General features: G+C 50.7%; 1 protein-coding gene and 1 non-coding gene across 6 annotated transcripts; both read right to left on the minus strand.

Annotated features, from left to right (window-relative positions):
- Positions 1-23,085, minus strand: MED24 (mediator complex subunit 24). Of its 5 annotated transcripts, none has more exons than XM_043904454.1 (27): positions 22,973-23,085; positions 22,246-22,434; positions 22,076-22,158; positions 14,331-14,369; positions 13,921-13,994; positions 13,322-13,554; positions 13,122-13,178; positions 11,597-11,708; positions 11,304-11,454; positions 10,886-10,999; positions 10,381-10,428; positions 9,701-9,783; positions 9,307-9,393; positions 8,907-9,018; positions 8,288-8,430; positions 7,721-7,758; positions 7,198-7,280; positions 6,713-6,891; positions 6,497-6,596; positions 6,012-6,187; positions 3,201-3,465; positions 2,773-2,954; positions 2,517-2,607; positions 2,128-2,227; positions 1,137-1,217; positions 718-866; positions 1-550 (listed from the first exon to the last, which is right to left on the minus strand). In XM_043904454.1, the coding sequence occupies exons 2-27, from the start codon at positions 22,373-22,375 to the stop codon at positions 434-436; spliced, it is 3,027 nt and encodes a 1,008-aa protein (XP_043760389.1). In that variant the 5' UTR covers positions 22,376-22,434; positions 22,973-23,085; the 3' UTR covers positions 1-433. The 5 variants fall into 5 exon arrangements, with proteins under 5 accessions (XP_043760389.1, XP_043760388.1, XP_043760387.1 ...); XM_043904453.1 differs by lacking the exon at positions 22,973-23,085 and adding an exon at positions 22,852-22,909; XM_043904452.1 differs by lacking the exon at positions 22,973-23,085 and adding an exon at positions 22,651-22,772.
- Positions 7,360-7,463, minus strand: LOC122695946. Its single transcript, XR_006341671.1, has one exon. It is a non-coding gene; the product is annotated as a small nucleolar RNA SNORD124 (small nucleolar RNA).
- Positions 23,086-23,575: the final 490 nt, after the last annotated feature.

Here is a 23,575-nt window from a genome sequence, read left to right on the forward strand (position 1 = left end):
TTATAAAGGGATCCATGAGGCCTTTATTTACAACTGAGAGGAGGTAAACACACCTCGTGTAAAAAAAACATACATACATATTTATATATACACACACACACACACCCCACACCCGTGAAGTTCCTCTCTTGGAAGGAGGACGAGCAGGTGGGTGGGGGTGAGGTGGGGGGTGTTGAAGTGAGCCTGCTCTGAGTTAAGGAACCAGGCTGCTCACGCACATAAGGTACTGGCAGTGGGGAGAGGAAATTATGAAAGAAACTGGGAGCTGTCTTAGAGGTCAGAAGTCAGGAGCAGGGGGAAAGATCTGGACACTGACCAAGGGAGGTTACATCATGTGGATGTGAGCAACGCTGGCTCATCGTGCTGCACGTTCCCTTCTGAGGCGCACGGGGCTGCAGCCCTCCCGCCAGCCCCCGTGGCCACTCCAAGCCCCTCAGAGGGCGGCGATGGCTTTGGCGGCCACCTGGCGGCCCAGGGGCAGGCTGAGGTCCGTGATGGCCAGAACCACCTTGGGGCTGGACATGGCCGACACCTTCACCAGTTCCGATACCTGTCAGACAGACAGAAGCTAAGCGGGGTGGTGGTGGGCGTGATGTCTGGGGTAAGAAGCCCCTTCCTACTGGCCACTGGACCCTGAGTTCTCCCGAGACTTGCTGATCGGCTCTGAGCTAGAGGGGGCCGGCCGGGGCCCGGGGGCGGGGGTGAGGGGGTACTCACGGTGGTAAAGGGCATGAACTGCAGGATGCTGCCTCGGCTGCCCTGCTCCAGGCAGTCCACGCACTCCTCCATGAACCACTGAACAAACTGCGTGTGGGGGCCGGCGGTCCGAGAGCCCAGGATGGAGGAAATGAGCAGGAACAGGTTGGCTATGTGGAAAAGAGGCGGGAAGGAGAATTCCATGAGAAGGGCTTGGGAAGAGGTCCGATTCTGGGAGAAGAAAGAAGTGCCAAGGGTATCCCCAAAATGGGGACATGAGAAAGAAAAAGTACTTAAGAAAGCTGAGGGCGAGCCAGAGAAGGACTCGATGAGGGCCTGGGGGAGAGAGGAGAGCTGGCGGTCAGGGGAGATGGGCCAGAGGTGAGGAAGGGAAGGAAGAATAGGAGACGAGGTTAGGGAGCTGGGGTGGGAGGGCGCACCCAGGACTCGGTTCAGCGGATCTCTCATGTTGACCGTGTGGAGCTGGGAGGCCGACAGGGAGCTGCTCATGGACCGGTCGGCTGTGGGGACAAATGCGGGAGCATAGAGCAAACGGCCTCCTGTAATCAAAACCACTGTCCCAGGGGAAGCTCTCACCCTCAGGAGTGGCGGGCCCACACGGAGAAGGTCCTTGGGTCCAGCCACATGGGGCCCAAATACAGACACCCCCACAAGCAGATAAGAGAGAAGAACTAACGTTGGTCAGCACCACCAGGCACCAACCTGCAGGCTGTACACAGGTGAAACCACTAAATCCTCACATCTCCGTTTTACAGACAAAGAAGCAGAGACTAAGATTTGCTAAACTACTAGCCAAGGGTCACTAGCCAAGCAACTAGCCAAGGGGTCTGTGGGTGGCAGACCCTTCATCTTTCCTCTGCTCAAGCACACTAGACCCCAATCCCTCAAGGCCCCAGAGGAAGCCCCAGGCTCAGGAGAAACCTCTGGAAACAGGAAAAACTAAATGCCACAGGACACCCCTTGCCAGGGAGAGGTGATGACATCTAGGGAAGCAGGTGGGGGGGCTGTCCTCCTGACAGGAAGAGAGGGGAGCAGTCCTGTCCCAGCCCAGGCCTGCTCCGGGCTTCAGGGCCCATTTCAGGAGAGGAAAGGTCAGGGCTGTGAGTCAAGGGCACAGTCTGTGCCTGAGGCAGTGAACTCACTGGGCTGAGGGGTGGGGAGGGGCCAGCTGTGCACCCTGGGCTGGGCTGGGATCTGGGTAGCAGAGCTCCAACCCTGAGGGAGAGATCACAGCCACCTCCAGGGTCTCCAGGGCAGGAAACCGAGCAGCCGTAGGGTACAGAGGGGGGCAAACGCCTACCACGCCCCCTCGGGCCAGCCAGAGGGATGCTGGGGCCAGAACAGAGAGGCTCTCTGCAGGCGGGAGCTCCCAGAAAGGAAGCTGCTGCCTGGCCCTGTCCACACACTCACTGGGACTCGAAAGGATATTTGCGTCTTCCTCATTGGAGCTCAGCAGGCGCATCAGCTTTGAGGGCTGCATGTCGTCCAAGGGGAAGAGGCTGATGTAATCCTGGGGGGCAGGGGAGTCACATCACCACCCCTGCACCCCCACATCTCCCAGGATGAGAGAGGGGGCTGGAAATCAGCTGGGAGTCAAGTCCCCACAGGCCACAGGCAGTAACTCCCAGAGGGCACAGTCCCTTTCCCCACCCTCCCACCACCCTAGGGAGAGACCCTCCCCATACAGTGGCCCAGGGGCAGGGGCCATGCCTGGCTGCCTGTGCCCAGGAAGGCGCCTCTTAAAGAAAGGCTCAGCGCACATCTGCAGGCAAGGGAACCGGGAAGGGGTGCCCTCCTACCTCAATGTCTTCCCGGTGTCTCTTCTTTTGGCGGGAGGATGCCTGCCCCTTGTGGGAGGAGTAGGAACTCAGGGCACACCAGACGGCCAGCCTGGCAAAGGGGTCCAGGAGAAGGGGGGGAATCAAAGGGGGCTTCTGTGCCCACAGACCAGGCCCCACCCAACAGGGCTTCCCCGCAGTCCAGCTTCCGGGGCGGGGCCCAGGCGGGGCGCCCGACACTGGGCTGGGGGACTGGAGGCGCCGTACGGAACCCTACTTGGCGAGAGCGGTGCCAGGGGGGTCCATGAGGCTGTGCCACTTGGAAGAGTCGGTGAGCAGGCCCGGCAGGATGTGGCCCAGCAGGACCAGGGCCGCCTGCTGCATGTCCAGACAGAAGATGGAGTACAGCAGCTCCACCGCGCGCAGCGTGGACTCCTTCCGCGTCTCCTTCAGCAGCTCCTGGGGGGCAGGAGGGGGACCCAGAAGCTGAGGACCCTCAACACGGGGAAATGACACCCCACAGCTCCCCTCAGAGCCCAGGAGCGCCCCAGGCGAGGACCGGCCTCTGGAGCCCAAGGAGCCTTCTCGAGGTGGGATTCGCCAGGCTGGGGAGCCAGACAAGCAGACCCAGCTCAGTCCCCTCAGGCCTGTCTCTGGCAGTCCGAGGATGCCTGCTCCCACAGCCCACCCCCAGCACCCCCGTACCTTAATCAGGTTGTTGCAGAACCAGTAGACGCCGCCCATGTGCAGCAGGGTGTCAAAGACGTGGATGGAGCGGCTGTCCACCCACCCCTTCTCCAGCACCTTAGCGAATATGTCCGTCAGCACCTCCTTGATGGGCCGCTTGGGGGGCAGCAGGTTCCAGTAGGGCATGGTGTCCATGCCCGTGGAGGGGAACTTAATCTGCGTGGCGGTCTGCTGCAGCACGTCCGCACACATATGCTCCAGGATGGAGCTCATGATCACCACCCTGGGGGGGAGGGAGGGAGGGCCAGCAGGTTCAACAGCTGGGGTGGGAGTCGGGGCGGAAACATCCAGGCCCCACTCCTCCCAGGATTAGGCTTACGGAACCAGGAACCAGGCAATCAGCCCCATTCTGTGCAGAGGGAGGGAGGAGACAAGAGGAAGTTGCAAATCCCGAGCAGATGTGACCCCACCAGCTCTGTGCCAGCACCGAGCCTGTGGAGGGTCAGTAGGGCACTTGCCTCTTAGGTCATTTCAGCAATATAGTCATACTTTTTCTCTCTCTCTCTCAGTCTCTCCCTCCAACTTCCCCTACCCTCCAGGCCCGGGCCTCCCCATCCTCTGGCGTCAATATTGATAAATACAATCACTTCCCTCTAGGCTGAGTGCTTGGGGGGGGGTTCCCCACCGGACCTTGGCTTCCTCCCAAAGTAAACTGTTACTTCCAGGACAGGAACCCAAGGGCTGCCCCACAAGACTCTTCCCGGCCCTTGGTAGCTGGGCAAGTATAAGTACGTCCAGGAATTTCCTCATGACAGGGGTCTCTGACGGTGAATGCAGGCCTGGGCCTGAGAGCTAACTGTTCAGGGAACACGGCGGGGCGGGAAAGTCACCAAGACCCTCATAGCCGCGTTTCCCACCTGTAGGATGGAGCCACAGATTTCCCCGACAGCAGTCAGGGTGCTCAGAATGGATTGTATCAGAGAAAACACTCCCTGATTAGTGGCAGGAGGATGAGGAAGGAGGCGAGGAACAGAGTAGGTGCCAGGGGAAAAAGACCCTTCCAATCTCATGTCAGTTCAGAGTTTCGATTTTTTTCGCTTAAAAGACATTCTGATGGCTACCTTGTGGGTCATCACTCATAACTTAAGGTTTGATGCATGCCCACATTCATAGCAGCACTAGTTACAACAGCCAAGAAGTGGAAGAAATCCATGTGTCCATCAGCTGAGGAACAGATAAGCAAAATGTAACATATACATACAATGGAATATCATCCAGCCTTAAAAAAGCAAGAAAGTCCTGACACATGGATGATGTCGTTGAATTTTGAGGAACATTACACAAAGTGAGATAAGCCCACCACAAAAGATAAACATGATATGATTTCACTTATATGGGGGATCTAAAGTAGTCAAATTCACAGAAACAGAAGCTAGGATGGTGGTTGCCAGGTGCTTGGGGAAGGGCAGGAAGGGGTGTTGTTTAATGGGTCCAGGGGCTGGAGGAAGGACAGGAAGGGTTGTTGTTGGTCCAGGTTCAGAGTTACAAGATGAAAACATTCTAGAGATGCTCCACAACAAGGTGAATATACTTATTAACACACTACTGAACCGTACCTCTGGACCTGGTGGTACAGTGGAGAATCCACCTGCTGGTACAGGGAACACAGGTTCAATCCTTGGGCTGGGAAGATTCCACATGTCTCGGAGGAACAAAGCCTGTGCGCCACAACTACTGAAGCCTACAGACTCAGACTCTAGGGCCTGAGAGTCACAACTGCTGAGCCCAATCACCCTATATAGCCCACACTCCGCAACAAGAAAGGCCACCACGATGAGAAACCCATGTACTGCAGTGAAGAGCAGTCCCAGCTCACCACAACTAGAGAAAGCCCGTGTGTAGCAACCAAGGCTCAGCACAGTCAGAAAAAAAAAATACTGAACCGTTATCTTTTTTTTTTTTTGAACTGTCATCTTAAAAATGGTTGAGGTGGTAAATTTTAGATTATGCATTTTTTTTTACCACAACGTTTTAAAAAACCTTACTGGATGGGTAAACAAACCCACAGCCCCCTGAACTCAACATAGCTGAAGTTGCTAGGGAGGTCTTCCAAGTCTCTGAAAAGTCCAGGGAAGAAAAAGTCATAGAAGATGGGGTGGGGGCAGGGTAGGGAGGGGGTGGACAGGCCCACAGCCTGTAAACACTACAGAGGGGCTCCACAGTTCCTAGAGAGGGACAGAGCTAAGATAAGCACTGTTCCCACCAGTGAGTTCCCCAGACTCGAGCTCTCTGAGGGGAGGAACCCTGGTCGTTTAGGGTCTGGAGTTTGGCACACACACACCGCATGCTGGATTATAAACACGCCCGGCACGAAGACACACACAAGCACTGCTGAGTCAGTGAGTGAAGATGTGATTGAGAATGTGAGTGAGCAGGCAAGCGGCATGTCTGGGGAGGTATGAGAAGAGGGGGAGCTTCCCTGGTGGTGCAGTGGCTAAGAATCCACCTGCCCGTGCAGGGGACACGGGTTTGATCCCTAGTGTGGGAAGGGTCCACATGTCGTGAGCGACTAAGCCCGTGTGTGCCACAAGAGAAGCTACCGCAGTGAGAGGCCCACACACCACAACGAGAGAGTGGCGCCCGCTCGCCGCCACTGGAGAAAGCCCGTGCACAGCAATGAAGACCCAAGGTGTTCAGTGTAGCCTAAATAAACAAACAGATGATTTTCCAAAAGAGGGCAAGAGAAGAGGAAGAAGAGTGGTTACTGGCGGGGCTGACTTCTCACGACAGACCCGCAGAGCTGGAGAAGGCAGGGGACGGGCCGCTGACCTCTCGTTGTAGAACTGCAGGGTGTTCTCGCTGTACAGTGGGCCTGCCAGCTGGCGGATCATCTGCAGCGACTTCTCACGCTCGTCCAGTCCCAGCATCCGCACGTGGGCCACGAGCCAAGCCACGGCGCACACTGCCAGACTGCATACCTTCCCCTTGATATTATCCGTGATTTTCTGGGGGAGGGAGAAAGAGTGACTGGGGCCTCCCGCCCCCTCCCTGGCCATCACTTGCCCCGGCCTCTGTGAGCAACTCAGCAGGGCAGTGGGGTCCGGGGCCACATCCACACCTCTTTTCACCACAAGTTTGATTTCCCTAAAGTCACCTGGTGAGGGGAGGTAGCTAAAACTATGACTATAGGGGAGACCAGTACCCACACAAGGGCCCCTGGAGGAAGGGTCTTTTTGTTTTCATGAAATGTAGCAAACTATTAAAGACTGTCTGTGCCTTAGGGAAGAGGGAAGGCTGCTGAAAAGGGGGGCTACCTGGATGGACTCAAAGGCTAGCACCCCATTCTCCCAGGCGTTGAGGATTTCCAGGATGGCCGCCGAAATGTTGAGACAGGCTTCGTGCCACTTCATCTGCCTACACGGGGGTGGGGGCGGGAGAAAACACCATGGGGTTGGGGGCGTGGGGGGGCTGAGGGAGGGGTTCCGAGCCTGAGCCCCCCACACCCCAGGAGCGGGCGCCCAGCCACTGACACCAGCTTTATCTCCGAGGAGTTGTTGAGCAGCGCCACCAGGGACTCCACCTTGGTGGAGTCGGGCCGGAAGCAGGGGTGATCCGGGTTCAGGATTTTGCCCTCCTCGGGCATGCACGTCTGCATCCAGGTCTCAAAGAAGAACACCTCTCCGCCCGCGCTGGACTCGGACAGGATCACCTGAGACAGCAAGGGGCGGGGGGCGCAGCAGCCTGTGCCTCGGGCCTGAACAACGGGGACTGACTGGTCTGCGGGAGGAGGACGGGGCTCTGCCGCCACCTGGTGGTGTGTGCGGCACTGAAGGACACGACCGGGGGGGCATCTGCGGACTGCGCGCTGGCGCCTGATTTTTTGCAGTCAGGAGCACTAACTGGCCTGGGACGCAGATGTGTGTGGGGCAAGGGTGAGGCGGGAAAAGTGATCGGTTGTTTCTGTCTCCTCTGTACCCACTTGGTGCCCCAGTGCTGACCGCTCCCCCTCACTCACCTCTGAGCCATAGGTCTGGGCCACGTGGCATAGCATGAGGAAGGAGATGTCAAAGAGCAAGGCTCGAACCGAGGCCGCCTTGGCTGTGAAGGATGAGAAGGCTGACCCCGCAGCCTCAGGCAGGGGCCCGGAGGCCTTGGCTGGGTTGCCAGGGGCTCAGGAACTACCTCAAGGAAGGTCAGGGAACGAGTGGCTCCTTCAAAGCTCTAAGGCTCAGAATCCTTTTCTTGAGTTTCAGTTGGAACATCATCCCTTCCTTGGAACCAAAGACTCCTAAACCCTCCTTCCCCCGCAACACCTGACCAACTCATCATGCTGATGGGGAGAGACAGACGGTGGTCTGGGAAGAATGCTCTTCCCAGCATGACCCTCTTTTGAGGCTCCCCAAAAGCTCCAGTCAGTCATCCCCAGGGGAGCACACAGCCTCCCCAGGATAAGCAAAGGCATCCTCTTCCTCCCCTGTTCTCTCCCCCACACGCCTCCTTCAGCACCCCCGGGTCTGCAGTGTGCAGAGCTGACTTACTGCTCTCTTCGCTGCGGTGTGTCGTGAATTCGTTCAAACTGTGGAAGGAATGGAGACAGGTGGCATCAACCAGGGTCAGGGCTGAGCAGCGGCCGGGGTCGGGGGCTCCGCCCACTCAGAGGCAATCACTGGAGTCTGAATTGTGGGTTCAACTTAAACGGGAACATCACTGCTACAGAAACAAGAACTCTTTCTATTTTTAAAAGATTCCAAGCCCTAGAGAACTGCTCGCTGAATGGAGCCATGTTCTATACATCAAATTCCAGGTCAATCCAAAAGGTCAGCAGAATGTGAGAGCCCCTTATTAATAAGTGGGTATGAAAGCAATCTCTCCCCAGCCACTGTTCAACACCTCGACGCCTCACCAAACACCTCCTCCGCACCAGCCTTGGCTGAAAAGCAAAACACTCTTCACTTTAGAAAACCAGCCCTTGCCCAGTCTCCAGCTAGGATGCTCTGCCCTGGTATCTCTGGGGAGACAGAGCCTCCAGTGCCTTGCCCTTCTTCTGCCCTCTCCTCCTTCGGACATGCCTCCCAGACCCTGGTCAGGGGCTCGACCTTCCTTACTTGATGAATTTCCGGGCGAAAGACTTCAGCTTCCCAGTGGCAGCAGCAGCAGCCAGCAGCAAGTCCAGGCTCTTCCCGGACAGCATGTGGCCCAGGACGCCCAGCAGCCCCTCCGGGGACTTGGAGTGGTCCGCATCCATCGTCTGGGGACGAGACAGGACACTGGTCCTGGAGAACACTGAACTTCCCAGATACAGCCTAGCTGCAGTTTCTCTCTCTGCCTGTCTCCATTCTATGGGAGACCACGACCTGCAATTTACCCTACAACTGACTCCAAGCTGGAAATCTGTCCCCTGAATCCTCTACTCTCAGATCCACCCTTCTCAACTAGACTGGGGTGAGGGCAGTGGGGTCAGTGGGAGCCAGACTGGGGTCTCTCTGCTGGGAGACTCGGCACTGTCTCCACATAAGCAAGCAAAGCACCCACCACAGCTCGAGGCTGACTGGCAATGCTCAACACACACTCGTTTCCAGGGCACTTCCCTCACCTTCCCCCTTTCTCAGCTTCCAAAGAAAACAGGAGAGAGAGAGGTCTGGGGCCTGTTTACCCATCTGGCAGTAGAGGGAACCTGGAAAGAGGGAAGGGCTGACCCTGGGGGCCAGAGATGGGCGAGCTCACTTTCAGGATGTTGGTGACTGTGGGCTCCGCGCGGAGGATCAGCCCGGGGTTGGGCTGGATGTTGGCATTTTCATCTGACTTCAACTGAGGGGCGTGCTCCCGATCTGCTTTGCTGTAGCCAGGACCAGTTGGTCCAGAAAAGGTAAGAGGAACAGAGATGAATTCCTGACACATACCCTAGTCCAGTCCAGAAGCAAAGGAAGATGAGAGTTAAAACCCTAACAGTGCAAAACCCTGGTCTGCAGAAATCAGTGTCTCTTGTCCCTGGCAACCCTTGGCATGGTTCCTGTCAGCTACACTCAAACTCTAGACAAGAGAGAAAAGGCATCCAGTGGCCCAGGCTGGACACAAGGCAGGTGGTCAAGGGGCCCTTGGGCCAGCCCAGGGAGTGCCCACTTACCGCTTGGCCATGAGGTTGTTCATACTGGCCTCAGACAGAAGCCCCTGCTTGCTACATTCTTGCAGTAGGAAATTCGTACAGTCACAGCTGTGAGGGAAAAAGAAGGTGGGGAATGGGATACAACATCCCTGGGGCCCGTTGCAGGGATTACTGGGTGGTGGGGGTGGGAAATGAGGCCCTGCCTGACATCCTCCTTTGTTTAGGAGGAAGAACACTGTGAGCGCCTGAGGGAAGGCAGAGGGGCTCGGGCTTTCGGCAACCATGGAGTGGCTGCCTCCTGCCCCTGCCAAGGGGAGCGGACAAGCAGACGGTCCCCTGGCACTGACAGGCACAGAGGGCAGGGGCACAGCCAGAACTCCTTCCAGTCAAGTCAGGTGAGCAGGGGGCCTCGTACTTGCAGCGCTGGTCGGCTTTGTCGAGCAACGGTGTGAGCTTCAGCAGGAACTCGAAAGCTGTATTGACATCCTCAGTAAAGTCCTGCCAGAGTAAAGTAAAGCCAGAAACTGCCACCTGGCTTCCAGGTCCTCTGCTCCGCCCACGGCCTGCACTGTAGGCTCACAAGGACACACTGCTGGGTACAGTAGCTAACAAGTCGGCTGTGCCCACCGCTGGCCTCCAGTGACCCAACAGGAATAGAATGGGGCATCACTGCCGCACCTTGGCCCTGGGAATCTGGCCCTGGGCATCTCGGGCACCCTCACCTCCAGAGCAGCCTAGCTGCCTTCTGTGCGTGGATGCACAGAAGCTCAGGCATGGCCCCGCCTCCAGCCCAGCCCCTCACAAGAATGCCCTGCTGCCCAGCTCGGGCCATGTGACCCTTCCCAGGCCCTTTTCTCCAGAGCAGAACCAAGGACTCACCTGTCCCCATGCCCAGTCCCCATTTCTTTTTTTTCTTATTTGACTGCGCAGGGTCTTAGACGCAGCACATGGGATCTTTAGTTGTGCATGCACACTCTTAGTTACAGAATCTAGTTCCCTGACCGGGGACTGAACCCAGGCCCCCTGTATTGGAAGTGTGGAATCTTAGCTGCTGGACAACCAGGAAAGTCCCGCCATCTCATTTCTTTAACTCACCTTGTCCCCATGGGAGTATTTCTTCAACTTCACCAAAACCTGTGGAATCTGAAGGGTGAGGTGGGAGAAAAACAGGAAGCTCAATCTCCTCTCTCTCTCACCCAGAACGAAAGGCACACTCCCTCAGTCCCCCTGCTCTGGGTGGAGTCAGGGCCGCTCCTGCCCTGGGAGTGACAGCATTCTAAGAGCTAGATGAGACATGCCGGCGCTCAGCCTCAGAGCCCGGGAGCCTCGCTTCCACGGCTCAATGAGGAAGTGCCCTTTGTGAGAGGGGGCTCCCAGAGCTGCCCCGCGCCAACATGGCTGAGGACTGCTCTCATGGCACCTGTGTGCCAAGACATGGAAAAGCCCTGCGAAGCGGGCAGAAAAGCCTTGGGGCTTTTGGATAATGGGGGACCGGGCAAGCTAGGCATGAAGCTGGAGGGGAGAAACCTGGGGCAAAGGTCCAGGGGGTTGCTGCCCCTCCTGAGAACCGTCCCAACACTGGCTCCCATAGCCCAGGTACCTTGAGGAAGGTGAAAGCTGTCCACTTGAGCTCCCCTGTGCCCTCAGGAGACTCGATGAGCCCCACGAAGCAGGCTTTCCAGATCTCCAGAACGAAGAGCGGGGTGGGGATATGCTGTGGGAAGACCCGAGGGTGAGCAAGAAGAGGGTGCCCATCCCACCCCAGTCTCCTGACCCTTGGGGATCCGGCAGGTCAGAGCCAGGCAGCATAGACACCTCCCTGACTCCTGAGCAAGAACCAGGGATGGCAGGTGAGATGGCAGAGCCACTCCACTTGACAGAACCACCAGGACTGGGATCCATGACCCACCACAAAGCAGGAGAAACCCTGTATCTCCCAGCGAAGACCAGAAGAATCCTCCCTCCTGCCCCGCGTGGCCGGCCCGCTGTGGGGACAGAGCACCACCCTGGCCTCCCACCTGCATGCGTTTCACCAACATCAGCTGCTCCACCAGGGGCTGCGTCTCGCCGGTCAGGTTCATGGTGCCCTCGAGCAGGACCACCGCGTGGACTGTGGGGAAGCCAGTCTTGTGCAGCTGCTCAGAGTGCATGGACAGCATGGTGGGGATGCTGAGGGGACAGGGTGCAGGGAGCAAGGCAGAGTTGGCAAGGCGGTGAGAGCAGAGGGGTGGGGGCCAGGGGCCACGTCTGCCCTCCCACCCCTGCGGCCTTCCCTCCCTCCCTTCCCCAGGGTCACCCCGAGCGCCAGTACCTCCTAATGAGCGTGCCACACTGCTCAGCCTGGCTCCGGAGCTGGGGGTTGCTGAGATTGGCCAGGATCTCTCCAAGCTTCAAGAGACAATGCTCGATGGCTGTCCAGGAGGCTGGCAGAGAGAAGGAAATGCGGAGGAGGATGGGAACCCGAGGAGAGGGAGAGACTGGCCCCAAACCCCAGGGCCCAAAGAACCACATGGGGAGGCTTCCCCTAAGGATGGCATGGAGGCTGGGGACCTGAGGGCAGCATGCACTGTTTCCAGAAGGGCGGGTGAGCACTAATGATGAAACCACCAGAAACGATTCCCAGAGGCCCGACTTCGAGGGGTCGCTCGCAGCTGACTTCAGAGATGAGGCACAACAGAACACAGGTAGTGACAGAGAAGTCCAGTGGCCGGAACAAGAAGGTGGCCCCAAGTCATTTCAAGAGTGGGCCAGCCTTGCAAGTGGCTACTGCTCTCCACCCCAGTCAGGTTGGATTCCTAAACAGCCTCTGTGTTCAGCCACTCCCTATCTGGGCCTTTGCTCTCGCTGGGCCCCTCCACTCACCTCTGCCTCTCATACTCTCACTGTCCTTTAAGTCACTGTTCAAGCCCCAGCTCTTTTAACAATTTACCCAACTGGTCCAACCCACTGATCTCCTACTCCTAAATGCCTGAACTCATGATCTACACTGTACAGTTTAGCACTTAATTGTAAGTCATTTATCCTAGTTAACACTTTCAGAGGGTCAAATGAAGAATAATGGCACCAACTAGCCCATTAACCTCCATGTAGCATAGGGGGGAAAAAAAGAAGAAAAAGATAAGACCTGAGAGCCAATAAAATTAAGTCAAAAATTCATTCATTTTTCAGCCAATAAACATTCATCAAGTGCTCACGATAGATAAGAAACCGTCCACAGAGCCCATTTTTTCATAGTGATCATCTTTCTGGACTTCTCACAGGCAATAAACCGTATTTTCAGAAGTGATAAATACACGAATCCTAGAACCAGTTCTTCAACCAGGTCCTAAAGATCTATCTGGGTGTAACCCATTCCAGCACTCTCATTACAAAGAACAAGAGTTCCTTCCGTGATCCCAAGCCTCATCAGCAAGACTGTGGTCTCTGGGCCCCATGTCCAGCAATACCTGTCTTCCCTCCCACCAGGTGATCTGTCTGATCCCCAGGCTCTGGAGGGTTCCAGGATTTAACATCTGCACTTGAGTTGAGAGGCAAATGGCACAACAGGCCCGACAGCAGACCGGTACCACATTTAAAGGGATCTTTTAGGCAACACTCAAACACAAACGTCATTTGCTTTCAGAAGATGAGTAACATGAAGACAAACACAAGGATGGATGGTGTGCTTGTCTTGTCTGCTCATTTTTTCCACGTATACTAGATACTAGCCTTGCTCCCCACTAGCAGGTATGCTCGTTGAGGGCAGGGACCCTGCCACATGCTCCTTTGGTAGCCCCCCGCCCCCCACCCCCAGCACCTGGCACAGTGCTGGGCATACAATAATGCTCAGTAAATACCTGTTGGTTGACTGGCTCGGGTGCCACCCTGCCCAAGTCCCTGGGATGTATGCAATGCTTATGGGGAGAAAAAAAAGGAAGTGGGATGATTTCAGATCCTCCTGGAAAAAAGTGGGATGGCATCCTGCCTCTCCCCTCTCAATTAAAGACCCGGCTATGGGAGTGGTGGCGGGTGGGGCTCAAGGAACCAGGGGACATACAGGCCTCCTCCAGTTTGGCGATATGGAGCAGGGCCCGGTTCTTGGTGCTGCTGAGAGTCTTCTCCAGGCGTTGCAGGCACATAGCAAGCTGCTTCTCTCCGGCCGCTGGGGTGCCAGCCTCCAGCCCCTCCCGGAGCCGCTCTGCAGAGGCTGCAGTACAGCGCAGCAGCCAGTGGAGGGCGCTGAGCAGGGCCCGGCACAGCCCGATGCACTCCTCCGCTTTGCCGTGACAGCTACCAGGAAAGGATGCAAAATCTGTCTCCGCTCCAAAGGCTGAAATCCGACCCACACCCATGTTCCCCAGAGTGCCTGGCCCTCCCTTACTAGGGAAGAGACTTGGGAAGCTAGCAAAGTCCTGGGGAAGACTGCCCTGTCGGCCTCCACTGGGTAAGATTTCAAATGAGCTACTCCAAATAGAGCAGAGGCATTTTAGCCCTAAGAGAGTAAGTAGAAAAGATGGGGATGGGTGGGTGCGAAGAGCAAGTGGGGGAGGAGAAGTGTGGGAACCCACAGAGATGGTTTGAGCCTGCATGCCAGGAGCTTCTCCTTTACACTCAGATAATGCTGGAAGGTTGCAAGCCCCTCGCTCCTGCCATTACCTCAGTCGGTCACAAAACATGTCCATGATATCCAGCAAAGCCTGGACACACAGGTCCCGGGAAAAGTCATCAAACTGTGGAGAGAACAGAGGTGATGCGATGGAGTGTCCCGGTCACCCCACATCCCCGTCTCCCATATGAAGCAGCTGGCACCTTCAGGAGCCCTGCTCATCTTTCCTCCAACCACAAGATCCACACTCGGCATCCTTTCAGTGTTGGAAATTGGCTCCTAATTGCCAGCCCCCACTCTCTAATGGAAGGCGGCCATGCCAGCCAGAGGTATGCAGTGCTCACGGTCCAGCCCCAGAGGTCACATGATCAGAGCAGTCAAGGAGGTGGGGCCCCATATGTCAACACCGTATCTCTGTCCCCAGCCCCCCAACCCAGGCTGTGAGTGGCTGTGGTCGTACCTTGCTGATAGCTGTGAGAACGGAGGAGTAGGACACCATCTGGAGGGAAAGAAGAAAGATAAAGTTCAGACAACGGGTATGTGCAATCGAGAGGAACAAACATTGACACTTAAAGTTGCTGCAGCTATCTGGAAATCTCAACCCCTTCAAGAGGCCTTCCACAAGCCCCAAAGACAGGCAGTAACACCAGGCATTGTGCCCATCCCTGCTTCTGTCAAACTCACTGTGACTGACAGCACCAGCATAAATGCACCGAGAAGATCATTTGGGGGATTCAAAGGGGCCATGTTTCATGCCCTCCTGCCACTCACTTCACCACACAGCACAAGGTTTGATTGCTGGTGGGCAGAAGAATGGAAACGCGTGAGGTCATGATACTGCTACTACTCCTACCAAGAGTGATCTTATTTGCACAAAAACTGGAGACATACAAACTGTTCCCACAGTGAACAGGTAGCATTTACACTTTGAAATCGGTAGTGAATTTCATTATACACACTCATTCTCTAGGACGCCTCTGGGACACCACCCAAAGCTGAAATCCTTCCTTCAGTGCTCTAAGCAATCCCTTTAGACCCGTCATGACACCGTGGACACCTGCTGCCCCACCAAACTAGAAGCTCCTTGAAGACAGTCTACGTGTCTTCATTCTACAATGTCTGCAGAATGAATACGTAAAAACACACCCTCAGAGCAATATTTCCCAAAGTAGCTTCCAAAGCGGCACCGTCCAACAGGGAAGCCACCAGCCAGCCACACGTGGCTGTTTAAGTTTAAATTAGTTAAATAACATTACAGATTCAGGTCCTTAGTCATACTAGCCTCATTTCAGGTGCTCATCAGCCACATGGGGCTAGTGGCTACTGTACTGGACAGTGCAGATATAGAACATTTTTTTTAGTATTTTTATTTATTTATTTGGCTGCACTCGGTAGAATATTTTTATCATTGTAGAAAGGTCTATTGGGAGATGTTGCTCCAAAGGGTCCTTAAGATGTTAAGAAATTTTATACATGCACACACATCCACAGAGCTTCTGCATGAAATGAATTTGAGAAACTCTGAAATAAACATATACAAAGAGCTATCTTTAAAGTAAAGGATTCTTTCAGTAAAGAGCTTTCTTTACTGTGGTACTCCTCTTACCCATTAATGTAACTTGTACACAGTGAAAATCTCTAAGATCACTGGAGGTGAGGCAAGCAATACTTTTCCAACTTATTGACCAAAGAATCTCATTTAACATAACTGCAAGGCATATTTTGCAAAATGCCACCTGAACAGTGAGCTCCCTGAGAATAGAAACAGTGTTAAATTTATGTTTCCCCAGAACTTAGCCCGAGGACTGTGACATAGTAGGTCCTCAGGAAGTTTTTATTGCTTTCAATTGACGAATTCTAGTAACTAGCATTCTAAAAAAACTTTTACCTTAACATAATTTTCTATTAGTAAAACCTACTTATCACCATTATAATATCAGAGATGTAGTTCAAAAGAAATAATCTGGCCTGAATGAAACCAAACTTTACCAGGAGCTTTTAAGTTGTCGTATTTTTTAAAAAATAATTATAGCATGCTGATCAAATATGAATAAGACTACAGAAAATAGTTCCAACTCTATACTCAAAATCAGTGGCAAAATATATCAAAATGAAAAGCAGAATACAATGATAGAAACTGTCAGGCTAATCACCTGCCTCATAGAGGAAGAGAAATTTCCAAAGATTTAAAAGAAAGCTAAGTCACCCTCAGTGACTCAGTATGGTGAATTTTACATGCTTGGCAATGCCTTCCATGTATAATTTCTCCATCATGTGAACAGGCTGCTCTCCGTTCAGACATTTTTTAACCAGTATTTCTTGGATAAAGAGGAGCACAACACACAGAGGACTTAAATACACAAATTAGTGTTTAGTGCCACTCTCAGCGGGTCCTGCTGTGAAGCCATAGTTGGTGTCTGACAGTGGCCAGAAAGTTGGGAGCCTGCCTGGGCAGGATGACTGTAACGTTCCAGGCGAGTGTTTGTTTATTTATAACTGATGTCCCCATAGCAAGAGCTTGGCAGTGAACTGAACCTTGCTGGATACCAACCTGAAGGGGGAGCTGGACATTCCCACTGGAAACTGACCCCAAACTACAAGAGGAAACCCCCAAATCTGTATGTTTAAGGGATGCCATCAATTACTGTGAATTTATGGTCTCCAAATTGAGAATTCTGTTTGGTAAATTTCTGCTAACAGTATCAAGAGAGGCTTGCTACTTCAGAGACCTAAAAATACTTCCCACATGGTGAACTGTTTTTCACAGCAGGACTTATAACCTATCCCAGTCCTAATATATCTATCAACACAGAAGCTCTAACCTACCACCAGCCCCCGAGACTGGAGCCCATCTACAAGGCCCAGAGCACACCTGGCCAGCCCAGAGGGACCCTGCAGCTGCTCTCTAACCCCGTCTCTTCACATTCTATGCCCTCAACTGCTCCTAAGTGCCTTCTCCATGCATAGATAGCACTGGACCAAAGAGCCTCTTGACTCTGAGGGGAGAATAAATTACTAATTTTGCACTGCACTTTTTAAGTCAGGGAGGTCTTTCAAATATATTTATTTCTCACTCACTGGTACTTCAGCCTCCACCCTCTCTTGCCTTTCCCATCAGTTTACACATCTCAAGATTCTTCTATTTTTACAAGAACCTCCCGCAGACCCTACACTTCCAATTAACCACCACACTCTCTTCAGTCATAAGGGTTCTCGACCCTCTACCTCCCCAGCTTCCGTTCTCAATGTGACCCACTCCAATCACTTCTGTCCTTACCACCACTGCGTGAATCTCTCATTAAGCTCATCAACAAACTTGTTGTCAAATCCCATAGATACTTCTCAGTTCTGATCTCACTGACCTCTCAGCAGCATCTCACACCAGGGAACACCTCCTCATCCTTCGATCCTCTCCTCCCTGGGCTTTTCTTTTTTTCTTTCTTTTTTTATATTTTCTTGGCCACACTGCACAGCATGTGGGATTTCAGTTCCCTGACTAGGGATCGAACCTGCGCCCCCTAGAATGGAAGCTCGGAGTCTTAACCACTGAACCGCTAGGGAAGTCCCCCTGGGCTTTTCTTAATATCACACCTTCTTGCTTTCCTTCGTTCCTCACTGGTCCCTTCTTTGAACATTCCTATGAGGAATTATTTTCCTATGTATGTTCCTGAAATGTGACTGGTTCCTTAGAAATATGGCTTGGGTCACTTCTTTGTTCCCTCTGCATGCTCTCTCTGGGTAAATCTCATCCATGCCCATAGCTTCAATTATCACCTGTGGCTAACAACTCCTAAACTGCCACTCCAGCATCAACCTCTCCTTCCGCGTCTCCAACACTGATGTTCAACTGCGTACTGAATGTCTACTCCTGGACAACCCACACAGGCACCTTCCATGAAATGAGGTCAGAATCAAATAAAGCATCTCCAACCTTACCTGCAACCAAACCCTGACAATGGTCCTGCTCTTCTCCCACTGTCTCCCTGAGATCCCATCAGCCATCTGATATCCGAATCAGAAACTGAGACACTAGCCTTGACTTCTTCCTCTCCTGCACACCCTTCATCCAATTAATCACCAAACCCTCTCAGTACCACTTCCTAAATTGTTCCTAAATTTATTCTTTTTTTTTTCTGCTGCCACGTCTCAAGTTTAAGCCAGTATCATCTTTTACCTAAATCACTGCAACAGCAGAAATCAGGGGCTGGAAAATGACAGCTTGCAAGCTAAATCTGGTTCATCACCTTTTTTTGGTAAATAAAGTTATGTCAGGGCACAGCCTCATCCATTTATTTACATGTCACCAGTATGTGCTTCTGAGCAATAATGATAGAACAGTGGTAACAGAGACCATACGGCCAGCTAAGCTGAAAGTATTTACTATCTGGTCCTTTACAGAAGAAAAAAAAAGCCACACTAAACTGTCTCACTGCCTTCTGTCTCACCTCCCTCCAACTCATTCTTCAAACTACAACCGGAAGTGATCTCTCCAAAATTAACCTACAAATTCCCCAAATCCACAAAGTCGAGGAAACTCCAATCAAAATGCAATAGGCTTTTTTAAGAATTTAACTTGATTCTAAAATCTGACTGGAAAAGAAAAATGCCTGAAAACAGCCAAGAAATTTTCGAAAAATAAAACAACTAAGGGAATACTTGCCTAACAAGCATCAAAAATGCTTCAAAGGTATAGTAATTAAAATAGTAAAGCAACAGTCCAAGAAAAGACAAATACGTTAATGAAATACACTAGAATGTCAAGAGATAGACTCTCGTCTATCAGAGAATCTAAGATATAAAAAAGAATGGCTTATTCAATTAAGGCATTTAAGCTAACTGTCTATCTATTCAGAAAAACAAATAAATTTGGATCTCGTCCTCATATCAGAATAAATTCTAAATGGGTTAAACAAAGTGAAGTGTTGGCAGAAATGAAAGATTATATTTTGATCCTTGGAGTAGGGCAGCCCTTATGAAAGACAAAAGTCATATAGAGGAAAAAAGGCAATTAAATCTGAAAACAAATACATTTTTAAAATTCTAGGGAACACCCTGGTGGTCCAGTGGTTAGGACTCTCCACTTTCACTGCCAAGGGCCTGGCTTTAACTCCTGTTTGGAGAAATAAGATCCTGCAAGCCACGTGGCACTGCACTCCCCGCAAAAAATATAAATAAAATTCTGCATGCTAAGAAAACAAGTTTAAAAACTGATAGAAAGAAAATTTAAAACATAAATAACAGACAACAATTACAAGATACAACATATTAAAAGACACAAAAATCAGTAAGAATTCTTGGGGTGATAAAAATGGTCTGAGTTGACTGTGGTAATGGTTGCACAATTCTAAATATACTAAAAATCAGTGAACTGTACACTTTAAATGCATAAAATGTATGGTATGTGATTTATGGGCTTCCCAGGTTTCTCAGTGGTAAAGAATGTGCCTGCCAAGCAGGAGATGCAGGTTTGAACCCTGGGTCAGGAAGGTTCCCTGGAGAAGGAAATGGCAACCCATTCTAGTATTCTTGCCCATGAAATCCCATGGACCAAGGAGCCTGGTGGGCTACAGTCCATGGGGTTGTAAAGAGTCAAATACGACTAAAGCGACTTACCACTTACGTACATACACAAAATTCTTACTTAAAAAATAAAGAAAACAAACTAATGATAGAAAAATGGGCAAACAAAATTCATAAGTAATTCACAGAATGTATACAAAGAGCCAATAAGCGTATGAAAAAATACACTCATCATCACAATAGTGGATATACATCTTATAATATGTTGTAATTTTTTGTCTCTCTGGAAAAAAAATGTTAAAAGATTCAATGCTCGAAAAGGTGTAGAGAAATACTCTCAAGCACTAGGGAGCAGGTGTAAACTGACAGAATCATCTTTTGAGGGCAATCTGCAGGATCTATTATAATTTAACACATGTGCACTCTTCAAACCAGCAACTCCATTTCTATGTATCTATTCTAGGGAAACAGTGCCAGATATGCAGAGAGGTTAAGTATAAGAACATTCAAGGAAACAGATTATAATGGTAAAAAATTCAAAACAACCTAAATTAAGTATATGTGGAAGAGCATGCAGCAGTTAAAAAGAACAAGGGAGGGACTTCCCTGGTGGTCCAGTGGTCAAGAGTCTGCCTTCCAATGCAGGAGACACAGGTTTGATCCCTGGCTGGGGAACTAGGATCCCACAAGCCAAGGGGAGCCCATGAACCACAACTAGAGAGCCTGCAACTACTGAGTCACGGTACTCGAGAGCCTGTGCTCTGCAATTAGAGAAGCCTGAGAGCCAAAACTAGAGACAGTCGGTGCGCCACAATGAAGACCCAGCGCAGCCAAAAAAAAACAACAAAGTAGATGAATATGTGCTAACATGGAAATGAGACTTGATGCCAAGAGGAAAAAGGAAGCATAAGAACTACGTGCCAACTGAGGAATATTACTCAGCAAATTTAAAAAAGGATGAACTACTGACATATACAACAACATAAAGCTCAACAACATTTATGTTAAAAGAAGACAGAGCATTAAGAGTTAATACTAAATACGAGTTCACTTCTATGAAATACAAATATAGGCAATATTAATCTATGGGTATAGAAAAAGATGCTGAAGCTGAAACTCCAATACTTTGGCCACCAGATGTGAAGAACTGACTCCTCTGAAAAGATCCTGATGCTGGGAAAGATCGAAGGTGAGAGGAGAAGGGGACGACAGAGGATGAGATGGCTGGATGGCATCACCAACTCAATGGACCTGAGTTTGAGTAAACGTGGGGAGTTGGTGATGGACAGGGAGGCCTGGCGTGCTGCAGTCCACGGGGTCGCAAAGAGTCAGACACGACTGAGCAACTGAACTGAACTGAATAGAAAACATTTAAGGGTTACAGGAAGATGGACTAGAAAGGGCACAAGGAAACTTTCTGGGAGAATGGAAATGGGTCTATCTTATTTTGGATGTTAGTGACATAGGTAGACACAGTTAGTAAAACTCAAGGTTAATTCAAAGGGAAGAATATTTTAATAAACCTTTCAGAATCTGAAAGGCTTATTAAAATATTCTTCCTTTTTCAAGCTAAATATCTGATGTGCAAGGCCAGATTTTCTTCAGCTGAAACAGCCTATTGCAACAACTGAATGCAGAAGCAGCTATGAGAATTCAGCTGCAATCTATTAAGCCAGAATTAAAGAGATCTGCAAACATGTAAAACAATGCTACTTTCCTCACTCATTTTTGTTTTGGAAAATATGTTACTTTTTCATTAAAACGTTATGTATATTAATATACAATGGGTTTACTTTTTGTTACTTTTAAATACGTATTTTTTCAATTTTTTGTTTTAATTTCTAAAGTGGTAAATATGAATAGATATAATACATATAAACAAAAGCTCTGCAGGAGTCTCAATTTTTAAGAGTATAAAATGTCCTAAGGCCCAAATTGCTACTCTAGCCATTGTTATTGTTTAGTTGCTAAGTGGTGTTCCAACTCTCTTGGGACCCCATAGACTGTAGCCCGCCAGGCTCCTCTGTCCATGGGATTTCCCAGGCAACAGTGTTGGAGTGGGTTGCCATTTCATTCTCCAGAGGATCTTCCTGACCCAGGGATCGAACCTGTGTCTCTTGCTTTGGCAGGCAGATTATTTACCACTGAGCCACCAGGGAAGCCCTACCCTACTCTAGCCATATATCACGTTATTTTCAATTCCTAAATATCATGTGATGTTTGTCTCCCAACTGTTGCATATTCTTTTCTCTCTGCTTTGTACACTCTCATCAATCTCTTCGGCTAATTCCCACTCAACACTCAAGTCTTGGTTTAAACATCACTTCCTCCCTGGTTGCTCAAGCTGGGATTAGGTATCCCTCCCATGTACTCCCATAGTACTCTGTCCTATATCATAATCCCATCCTGTGATTGACTGCTTATTCACATGCCTATATTACTCACTAAATACCTGTGTGCTGGGATTAGACCTTGTTCACAGCTAAATCCCCAGGGCATATGTGAATATTTATTGATAGAGTAAATTAATGTAATATTCATCATAACCAATGGAGTATTATTATTTTCACAAGAAAACTGAGGCTCAAAGAAATGATGTGTTCAAACAAATTCACCTAGAAAATTTGAGCTGTATTCCAAGCCTTTCACCTTCAAACCCTGTCTGGAATAGGCAGAAGAGTTTACCTGGGAACTAATGGCATACTTCAGGTAAGACAGGATGAGAGGATTGGGGGAAGGTCCAATCATGGCCTGCTCCAGTAGTGCTTCTGCAAGGAGAATAACAAAGGAAGACTCAGTGTTACAACATTTCTGGGTTTAGCCCTCCCATCCTTCCTTCCTACTTCACTTAAGACCTGCCAGGTTGAGAATGTCCCAGGTGGCTCCTTTGGGAAAGAATTTCTTCATGTTGACTGCCCACTGGTAGTCACTCCATCGCTCCTTCCAAGCTTGCAAAATGGCTTGCTTCAGGTTCACCACCTTCATGATTTCACTCTGAGGAGACCGGGCCGGTAGCGGTCAGCCTTGAGGTTGGAGAAATCAAGCTAGAGAAAGGGAAAGGGATTCTGAGGAAAAGAACCGGGCGCGGGGGGAGGGGGTGGAGCATAGACTTAGGTGGAATGGAGTCGATATAGGAAGATTAAAGGGAAATAGAAAGGAAAAAAGGGGGAAAGGGGCAAAACAGGGATCCTATTAGGCTATTCCCTCCTGAACCATTCTTTAAACAAGAACAGTAAGAAGAGGGTGCCAAAGGGGCTTACTATAAAGAATAAATGGGCAGTAAGGGGTTAAGCCAGCTCCGGTTGCCTAAATATGCCCTTAGCTCTGGCTGCGTCCCTCAGCCACTACTACCCCAAATCCAGATTTCAACCCCCCCCCCCCATTTCCTCCACCCTCCCCAACCCTGAAACTATAATTCCCTATTTCCTTTCCATCCATCACCTCCCCAAATTTAAGCCTACCGGACAATCTAGTTCTAGATCCTAGGTGTCGCCATTTTGGCACTTATAAAAGAGCTAGCTCTCTATTGGCTGACAGTAACAAACATGAACCAATAGGAAGGCAGCGAGACCCCGGTCATACCACGATGTCTTCTGGGAATTGCAGTTCCTTGGACTCAGCTAGCGCGGAAGCTGCGAGAAGCTAGTCAGCCCGCATTGTTTCTCTCCTTGAGGGAAAGACGAGTAGGAGCTGAGGATCTCGGAGACTCAGGAGGCTTAGGGGGAAAGGCTCTCAAAAGGCCTACCGCAATCAAGTTTCTTCTTGTAACGTCATTGTCGACCGAGCATTTAAATCATATTCTGACACCCTTTCATTGCCCGCTAGTTAGGAGACACAACAGGGGTGTGGCATACGTTCATCCATAGGTTTTCTCTTTCCTGGCTTTTTTTTCCCTCCGAAACCCCCGGATTTACCAGAGTTCTCCTTTCCACAACTATATTCCAAAGCGACACTGAGTCTCTGTCATTTGATCACACCTCACCCACCCCTTCACCCTAAAATCTGACAGTTCTCTCAGAATCTCCTGGCACAGCCAACTGCTTGACTAAGGGAGAAGTAAGGAGGAAACTGAGATTTAGGAAAATCTAAGATAAGGAAAGTCTAAAAAAAAAAAAAAAGAAGAAAAGTCTAAGAACCTGTCACAATCAAGAGGGCCTAAGGAGACATGATGACTAAATGTAACTT

Source organism: Cervus elaphus, chromosome 5 (assembly GCF_910594005.1).
Source record: "Cervus elaphus chromosome 5, mCerEla1.1, whole genome shotgun sequence".
In the NCBI taxonomy this organism is placed as follows: domain Eukaryota; kingdom Metazoa; phylum Chordata; class Mammalia; order Artiodactyla; family Cervidae; genus Cervus; species Cervus elaphus.